The sequence below is a fragment of the Sinocyclocheilus anshuiensis genome, unplaced genomic scaffold (assembly GCF_001515605.1).
Source record: "Sinocyclocheilus anshuiensis isolate Anshui unplaced genomic scaffold, SAMN03320099.WGS_v1.1 scaffold1514, whole genome shotgun sequence".
Lineage (NCBI taxonomy): Eukaryota > Metazoa > Chordata > Actinopteri > Cypriniformes > Cyprinidae > Sinocyclocheilus > Sinocyclocheilus anshuiensis.
The window spans coordinates 300,158-310,350 of record NW_015546148.1 but is presented as its reverse complement, the minus strand read 5'-3'; the positions used below and the strand labels follow the sequence as shown (position 1 = coordinate 310,350).

Below are 10,193 nucleotides of genomic sequence, written 5' to 3'. Positions count from 1 at the left end.
TTTTACTTTTGAAATTGTAAAAATGCAGAACCTTTTCTGTGAGGGGTAGAGGTAGGGGTGGGTTTAGGTTAAAAAGAGTATAACTATCTGTATATAAAAACAATAGAAGTCTAAGTAATGTCCCCATTTAGATAGCTAAGTAAACGTGTTTGTGCGTGTGTGTGTGTAAAATAGTATATCAGTCTGGCAAGTTAACAAAAAAATTTACTAGCCAATGGCGATTATATTGCCAAGGTGTGCGTAGAGGGTTGTAAAATATAATTAGAGGTACAATTAGCATCAAGCCACATTTGAAAACGTATGTCATTATTTATGTTTTTGCTTAAAACCCACTTTAAACCATCATCGAGTGCTTGTAAATAATCGGCAGATAGGCGTGATCTAAGCTCAAATCTGATTGGACGGCCCGTTTCATCGCGGAGCGACGGGGAGAAAAATCGACACAGGACAAAAAAAAAATCGCTTTTTCGCACCGCCAATGATCGCGCCTGGTGTGAATAGCCCCATTAGGGATCTATTGTTTGCTCAGTGTGAAAAGGACTTTAGGCCCAAAAACAACCCCACACATAAATCTTAAATGTTTTCTGTACACATATTAGTCATGTCTACTTTCGAAGGAAGTAAAAATCACGGAAATAATGTGTGATCCTGGAGCACAAAACCAGTCTTAAGTGTCAATTTTTCAAAATTGAGATATATACATCACATGAAAGCTGAATAAATAAGCTTTCATTGATGTATGGTTTGTTAGGATAGCACAATATTTGGCTGAGATACAACTATTTGACAATCTGGAATCTGAGGGTGCAAAAAAATCTAAATATTGAGAAAATCATCTTTAAAGTTGTCCAAATGAAGTTCTTAGCAATGCATATTACTAATCAAAAATTAAGTTTTGATATATTTACGGTAGGAAATTTACCAAATATCTTCATGGAACATGATCTTTACTTAATATCCTAATGATTTTTGGCATAAAAGAAAAATTGATAATTTTGACCCATACAATGTATTGTTGGCTATTGCTACAAATATACCCCAGCGACTTAAGACTGCTTTTGTGCTCCAGGGTCACATGTTTCACCATCATACAATCACTGCAGACGTACACACCATCTTGCTGGAGACGGCCGAGCTGTAGGCCAGACTGAGCGAGCGCACAGACGGACCGACGGCGGGCAGCAGGTTCTGGACGATCCCATTCAGCAGCCTCTTCTCTCTCTGAACCGCACTAATGTCTGGAGACTCCTCCGCCGCCGCCTCTGAACACACAGAGTAACACACGGCTGAGCTGCGGCCTGGAGGATCATGGGAAAGGCAGCTCTGAGCGGCGCGGCAAGGCGAGGCGAGGCTCACCTGATTCATCCACATCTGCGTCCTCGTCCCACTCCTGATAGGCTCGTCCCTCGTCCTGCAGACTCTTCACCCAATCCTCATCCGGCTCCTGGTCCGACTCGCCCGGGGGACCGCAGTAATAGTCCCCTACACACGGTTAACTCATCAGATCACACTGTCTGGGATACTGTATCCCACAATGCAACGTACTCAATTTAATCTTTAATTGATTTAACTAGATTAAAAATGTAAAATAACTCATGTGACCTTTATTTGACCCTCTAACTCTAGCACTCTCTATTCTAATTCTATTGTTTAAAAAAAAAAAAAAGTGCCCCTTTTAGACTTGCACTCTATTCATTTACAAACTGCTTGTTTTCTTTAAAAAAAAAACACTAGCTTCTCTAAACTTTTTGTGTTCTATTTGTTTTCTTTTTATTTATTATACAATTAACAAAAGCAAAAAAGGCCTCTAACACTAGCTTGCTCTATTCTTTTTCTATTCTATCGGTTTTCTTTTTCTTTATTATTTAATAAAAAAAAACTTGCTAGGTGTGCTGCGTTAAGCTAACTGAGACTTGTTATAGAACCTGTATATTGTTGCTCTTTTGTTGGTTTTGATTGCTTCAATTGTCCGCATTTGTAAGTCGCTTTGGATAAAAGCATCTGCTAAATGACTAAATGTAAATGTGACAAAAATGCAGTCTTTTAATTAAGCTTTTATAAGTAATTATACAAGTAAAATTTTTTTTTTTTAAATAATAATAATTGTTTAAATAATTGTACTACTACTGTTTACTACTGTTTTTAATAGAAGATTTATAATGAATCAAAACGAATTATAAATAAATAAATACAAATAATTAATTTAAGTTTTAGAATTAATTATGAAAATAATTTTTAAATGGTTTTAATTCATTGGTCCATATTACGGAATTGGAAAAAATATTTTTTTAATAAAAAGGTAATAACTTCCTTACTCTAAAAAGTTCCGTTCACACCAATGACGATAACTATAAAGACAACAATAAAGATATAGTTCTAAAAATCGTTCTCAATATTAAAGAATAACACTACAGCTATAACGATAAAGGCACAGAGCAACGATATCGTTGGAATCACTTTCAGAACGATTTTTTGAACAATACAAACATTGACAGCCAATCAGAATCCATCCTGCTGTAACGAGCTCGAGAATTTAAAGTGACAGACGCGTGTGCGCTTAGAATAAACAGACGATATCGTCCGCTGGTGTGGACGCTAATATCTTTATAGTTATCGTTCTTGGTGTGAATGGGGCTTAAATCAGTGCTATTGGTCATCGTTATGTCTGTTTGTGGGTTTTACAAACATTTAACCAATGAAAAGCATTCAAAAGCACTTGTGACTAAACCTCGTAACGCCATTGGATCCTCAAATTGTCAGTCAAACCTCATAACTCCACCCTTAAACCCTTTACTCAAGAACTGTCTAGAAAGGCTAATGTTTTTGTGTGTTTGAAGTGTTTGCCATCTAGTTGTAGCCAATATACTTTTGTATGTTTTAAATATCCTGTGCATAGAGGTTCATCTTTTATATCACAAGATTTTGGCCAAATGTATTAAACAACAAGAAAAACTGAGCGTCCATATAGCTACAATAAACTTCATAACCTGTAAATGGATGAAAACGTTATGCGACAAAACACATAACTTTACCTCCGCCATTCACTTGTCAAAAACCTTGTTAACTCCATTTGAGCATGATTTTCAGAAAATGTTAAGTGCAAGTGTCTGATCATATATAAAGCCAAAATACCAACTGTGACACATTGTTTAATTATTGGAAACCTAAAAATAACCTCTAAATAACTCCACTGATCAAGTGCGGTCACAAGAGGGTGACAAAGTGACACAAAATTGAAATTTACAATATTTATGTTCTGTTTATTTGTTTTTTTATTAAGTTACTGGTCTTAATGTGAATGATCCATCTGTGGTAGAGCTGCTTGATTATGATAATTATAATTATAATAATTTTGATAAATACTGAGATCACAATTACTTATCACAAATTTTATTTAAAGCCGTATCATCTAATACTATAATAATGCAAAAAATAAAATAAAATAATAATAATAATAAAATAAAATAGTTGAATATACAATGAATACTACAAAAATAATAAATCATAAAAAACATTATAGAACATAGAATTAAAGTTCTTAAAAAATGACAACTACATTAATTTTTTTAAAGCTATTTAAAAATGTAAGAAATATAATACAATTTATTTAATTATGTATTTTAAAGTTTATATATATATATATATATATATATAGAAAAACATATTAATTTGAATATATTTATAATATTTATCATTTAATATAATGACTCACTGACTTTAAAAGCATCATGCATCTATTAAGCATTTGTTTTTAGAAACTTGTCTTTTTAACAGGTTTTTTATATATTTAAATAAATATATACAATAATAAATAAATTAGCTTAAAATAATTAGATCAAATATGTTGCAATACTCTGGTTGAACAACGGCTCTCAGTGTGCAGTGCGCAACTCTCACTTTTCACAATCCAGCGAACAGCAATAGATCAAATCAAGTTCCTACGTTTTTTTCACAATATCATAAAGTCGACCTAACTTTTAACTTTCATGCCAGTTTCGATGTGGCTCTTTTATAACCCCAGGTTTCTCTGCACTTACTGGTGATAATAAAGCAGACAGAGATGTAACGCACCTCTAGCCCAGCGGACGGGGTACAGGTGCCTCCACAGGGATCCGGTCTTGGCCACCTGAGCCCAGACGCTGCACACCTGTCCGCAGCGGCACAGATCCGCCGGCCCCAGAAACCTGAAGATCCGCAGCAGCAGCTCCTGCGGCAGCACCAAGACCGACGCGAGCCCGCTGCCCCGCTCTGAGGAAAACAAGCCACGGCACAGCTTACACATCACCAGCTCACATGATCTACAGTCAGAGCGGGGAACTTCAGATTTACTTCAGTGCGGAAACACATTGAGAAATCAGCGGCTGGCTCCTCCGCTCAAGCTGACGTAACCCAGAGCATGTGAGAGAGGAAATCAAGCATCCAATCAATAACATCACAGCCTAAAGTCAACTAAACAACTAAAACTCCAAAACCCAAAACCAGTCATAAGGGTCCATCATCTGAAAGCTGAATAAATGAGCTTTCCATTGATGTATGGTTTGTTAGGATCGGACAATATTTGGCTGAGATACAACTATTTGAAATCTGGAATCTGAGGGTGCAAAAAAATCTAAATATTGAGAAAATCATCTTTAAAGTTGTTCAAATTAAGTTCTTAGCAATGCATATTACTAATCAAAAATTAAGTTTTGATATATTTAGGAAATTTACTAAATATCTTCATGGAACATGATCTTTACTTAATATCCTAATGATTTTTGGCATAAAAGAAAAATGGATCATTTTGACCCATACAATGTATTGTTGGCTATTGCTACAAATATACCCCAGCGACTTAAGACTGCTTTTGTGCTCCAGGGTCACATATATTCACACAGAAATATGTCACATTGAGGACCGTAGATATTAGGGCTGCACGATTTGGGGAAACAATTTTATTGTAAGTTTTCTGAAAAAAAAAAAAAATTATTATATCATTATTATAATAATTCCAATATTCTAAAGGAAAAAAACTTAATCTGTTTGTTTTTTTTAATCAAATAATATTTAATTAAAAATAACTTTTTTTAAACTCAGAAGGGGGCAACAAAGTGGTATGAAAATTTTTTGTATTATTTATTATGTTTCTAGTTTTATTGCGCAATTATGGTAAAAATCATAATTATGATTATTCTTGTCAGTATTGAAATCAATTTTATTTAATCATTGCTTTGGAAACATGCATTTATTTGATAACTTTAAATATAATTCAACTGCAAAACAAATAAAAAAATAAATGCAACAGAAATTAGATAACTAAATCAAATAATAATAAATATTATATATTTTATAGATATAATATATATTTTAATTAATATTGTAGAGTGTATAAATAAATAAATAAACACTATACAAACATGATTAATAAATTCACAATGAAATGTAATGCCAGCTCATTTATGTCGCAAGGTTAGATTATTAATTGAATGTCAGGGGACACTATAAATAAATAATACAAAATAAATAAATAAACAAATAAAAAAGGTATTTGGCTTAGAAAATCATATGAAAAAAAAAGACAAAACAAAAAAAAATTTATCATAATTATGACTATTCTTGTCAATATTGAAATCATGATTTTATTTAATCACTGCTTTTGGAAACATGCATTTATTTGTATTAAATATAATTCAACTGAAAAACAAATAAAAATAAATGCAATATAAATTAGATAACTAATAAATATATTCTATAAATATAATATATATTTAAATAAATAATCTAAAACTAGTAAATAAACATAAATGAGATCAAAATTAGTTTGTAAAGCTTAAAAGGGCCCAAAACGTTTTGATCATATATCAATATAACTATACAATAATAGTCATACTGATAGTATAATACTACTACTACTTCTAATAATAATAAGTTATTATTATTATAATTATTATTGTTGTTTTTACTGAATAAAATATTCAACAAAATACGAAATAATACTATAAAAATAAAATTAAAAATACTAAACACTACAAAAAATTACTACAAGTCTATAGAAAAATATAACTATTATTATTAATAAATAATACAAATATTGTTATCATACATTTACATTTAGTCATTCTGCAGACGCTTTTATCCAAAGCGACTTACAAATATACAGTATAACTGTTATTATTACAATTATTATTATTATAATACAGTAAGACCACAATATACTAATATTTATGGCTATACTTAATTACCTTATTTGTAGAATCTAAACCCTTTTGTGGATGTTTGTTTGTTTGTGTATTTGGCTTAGCGGTGTTAAAAATCTCTTCAAAAGAGTTAACGGAATAAAAAAAGTTCTCTCAAAGAGTTAAAACCAGCACAATCTAATAAAACATGCTTAATGGATAAAGGGATCTTCTCCAAGTATTGAAAACTTGTGTCATCCTGGAATGACCTTTTCTACAGCGGCTTTAAACTATCTGCTCCCATCGGTTAGAGAATTGATTTAAAAAATTATTTTTCCAGCATTGGGGCTAATGTGGTGGTGTGTGAGGTTCCCTTTCTGTGGCTGATGTCTGTGCGGTTCACTCACCGTCCTCGGTCTTCTCGTGGTCGGAGTATTTGAAGGCCTTGCGCAGCTCCTCGGCGTGGCTCCAGAGGTTCAGGCTCTTCAGCAGGTCTGCGGCGGAGCTCCACGAGAGATTACTGCAGTGCTGCAGCATCACCTGCCGCTTGATGGCCTTCAGCTCCTCGTACGTGAAGTACTCCATCAGCATGGGCTGATACACCTGAGGACACGCGCACAAACATCAGACAGAAACACACACCACTGCAGGGCTCCAGTCTAACACAGAAGAGCAGTGAAAGATAACTTAATCATAAAAACACTAATGTTTTGCACTAACAAGTGCAGTTACTAATAATATTGCACGCTTATTTCTTGGTAACGCACATTTGACTGAATGTAAAGCACTGAGCTTGAGTTGGGAGGCATACAAAATTTACTTTTATTAACAATAATTTACAACAGCTTCGAACGCGGCTCAGCCAATCAGAATCAAGCACCGGAACTCTCCGTTTTATAATATATATATTCTACTCTCATTAAATGTACCATTATTCTTGTTATAGTATTATACGGAATTATATGGTTATAAAAGGAGAGCTTTTTACTTTGTGTGATTCAGTCACAAATTGAACAAAAGTTTGTTTGTGTTTTTTACTCAAGGCACTTTGTGACTTTTCTTACGTCATACACATGAAAAGTGCAAAACTTTGACAAAATTTCATTTCTTGATGATTTGATATTTTATAATAGTAATTTTATAATATCATAATATAAAGCAAAAAGAAAAGTGGAAATGAATGACTAATACTCAGTAAGTGCTCCTCTGCTGCCATCTACTGGTTATAGTGGTAATTTGATGTCTTTTTTACATTTTATTTTAAACAAGTGTTTGTTTACCACAAAGTATATTTTGGTCATCCCATTAAAAAAAAAAATTTAAATTGGATAATTTCTCAATGACAATTTCTATACAATTTCTCTCTGAAAAGGTTGTACAAACATTTGATCGCAGTCCGGAGCCACGTGTCATTAGAGAATGCACTTTTAGCTACAGCAGTGACCAGATCCAGTAAACAGAGGTTTCTAGGGGGCCACTGCACAATTAAATTATATAGTATACGTGACATTTATAATGTAACAAAATAGTTCTATTTCAAATAAATGCTGTTCTTTTGAACTTTTTATTCATCTGTGAATCCTGAAAAATAAAATGTATCACAGTTCCCACAAAAATATTGTGCAGCACAACTGTTTTCAACATTGATAATAATAATAAATGTTTCTTGAGCAGCAAATCAGCATATTAGAATGATTTCTGAAGATCATGTGACACTGAAGACTGGAGTAATGATGCTGAAAATACAGCTTTGATCACAGAAATAAATTACATTTTAACAGATATTCACATAGAAAACAGGTGGTTTAAATTGTAATAATATTTCAGAATTTTTTCCTGTATTTTTGATCAAATAAATGCAGCCGTGGTGATCAGAGAAGAGACTTAAAGAAAATGTAAAACATTTTGCAGACCCCAAACTTTGGAAGGTTGGTGTATATTTTAGAAATAAATAAAAATAAAAACAATCAAAATATAACACTTCTCTCTGGTATTATATACAAACATGACTAATAAATTTATAACAAAACTTAAAGGCTCATTATTTTTGCTGAAAGTTTAATTAATAATTGATTGACTTTAAAATAAAATAAAATTAAATTAAATCACAGGGAATGAGCTTACAGAATCGTATGATATGCCTACAAAGTATTATTATTATTTTTAAATATTAGTATTAGTATTATTAAAATTAAAATAATAAATAAAATAAAATAAACAAGGATTCAGCTTACAGAATCATGTGGTACATCTATAAAGTATTATTAGTATTTTTAAATATTAGTATTAGTATTATTAAATATTATTAAAATAAAATAATAAATAAAATAAAATAAACAGGGATTCAGCTTACAGATTCATGTGGTACATCTATAAAGTATTATAAAGTATTATTAATTTAATCTCAGGAGATACTTTAAAATAAAATAACAAAATAATGAAAGAAAAAAAAAAAAGAAAATCAAAACAAATAAAACAAAAAATAAAATAAAATAAAATAAAATAAAATAAACAGGGATTCAGCTTACAGAACTGTATGGTACACCTTAAAGTAACTCTGACCAATTTTAATAACATCTGATGTAATTCAGACACGTATTTTGTGAACAGTAATATAACAGAGCTGCTGGTGCGCTAATGTAACCTCAGTCTCACCTCCTCTTCCTCCTTCATGTGAGGAAGGAAGTCCTGGGTAAAGGCCTCCAGCCTCTCCTTCAGCTGCTGCGCGTAATTCAGCTGCTCGCACTCGCTCTGAAACACACGGATTCACCAGCCATCTCTTAATAAAGGAGCGTGCTCCTGAGACACGTGAGCACGTTCACTCTCCAGACCGGTAGCACTGAGAAACACAGTGTGCAGATGATTTCATAACTGCAGTTATTAGTATAAGCCTGCTGCTTACAGACACTCAATATCTTCATTCTTGCCATTTTCCGGACAGGAACTCGGAGCAGGATTTCCCAATGCCTTGTAAATAATCGAGTGGAAAATTTGGCAAGTTTGGCCTGACATGTCCAAATGGACTTTGCCATCGAAGACAAAAATATTTTGGATGATTCAGAACAGCAGTTTTATTTAAATATAAAAAAAATAAACTTAAAACTTAAAATATACATAATATAGTTTCTTATAATAATTTTAAAAGTTTATCCATTACCATTTTTCCAGCTTTTCTCTGGCCATTACACATAAATGGCTGTTTTTGCTGCTGCTAAACTTTGTGTATCTGCTTTATTTTTTATTAATGTGATATTTTAGTGTAATCATGTCTTTGAAATACTGCATCAGTTTTAATTTTTATTTTAAAATTTAGTTAAAAAGTTTTAGTATTTTGTTGTTTGTTTTTGTCATTTTTGTTAGTTTTTTAAATGGTTATATAGTAAAAAAAAAAAAAAGATTAACATACATAAAGAATAAAAAAATCGAATGAATTGAATGAATAATTCAATTCAAATTAAAAACATTTTTTAAATAAATTAAAAACATACATTAAATCAATAAAAGCTTGATTAAAACCAACAAATAAAAACATAAAATAAAAATAAATCCTAACTAAATGAATAAAGAACTAAATAAAAAAAAAATGTAAATAATTGACTAAAATATTTGTTTAAATATGTTTATATAGGAAAATAAAAATACAAACAAGATAAAAATAAATAATAAAACATTAAATATAACTAATTGGATAAATAGATTAAAATGACTAAATGACGTGATTATAACAAATAAATAAAATAGATAATTAAAAAATAAAATTTAACTAAATAAAAATAAAAAATATATATGTTTTTTATACATACTTTTTAAGCTTGTTATTTTAGTACACCAGGTTCTCTCACACGCGCGCTCTCACACGCGCTCTCACGCGCTCTCTCACGAGCCCGCTCTCGCTCACGCTCTCGCGCACGCTCTCTCGCACGCTCTCTCGCACGCCCACGCGCACTCTCACGCGCACTCTCACGCGCTCACTCACGCGCTCACTCACTCTCACTCTCTCACACACACTCTCACTCACACTCTCACTCTCACTCTCAC

The 10,193-nt window shown here is 31.9% G+C and overlaps 2 protein-coding genes across 2 annotated transcripts in view; one reads left to right on the top strand and one right to left on the bottom strand.

Moving 5' to 3' along the window:
• The window catches only part of LOC107701254 (tripartite motif-containing protein 16-like), a 25,004-nt gene extending 23,876 nt beyond the window's left edge, over positions 1-1,128 (top strand). Inside the window, exon 7 of the mRNA XM_016503220.1 lies at positions 1,070-1,128. The gene's annotated coding sequence lies outside the window, so the exon portion shown is untranslated. The remainder of the gene's footprint in view (positions 1-1,069) is intronic.
• The window catches only part of fbxl5 (F-box and leucine-rich repeat protein 5), a 28,782-nt gene that overhangs the window by 14,641 nt on the left and 3,948 nt on the right, over positions 1-10,193 (bottom strand). Inside the window, exons 3-7 of the mRNA XM_016503217.1 lie at positions 8,811-8,906; positions 6,563-6,758; positions 4,072-4,248; positions 1,357-1,482; positions 1,114-1,262 (exon numbers count right to left, since the gene is read on the bottom strand). Coding sequence (XP_016358703.1) covers positions 1,114-1,262; positions 1,357-1,482; positions 4,072-4,248; positions 6,563-6,758; positions 8,811-8,906 — 744 coding nt within the window. The remainder of the gene's footprint in view (positions 1-1,113; positions 1,263-1,356; positions 1,483-4,071; positions 4,249-6,562; positions 6,759-8,810; positions 8,907-10,193) is intronic.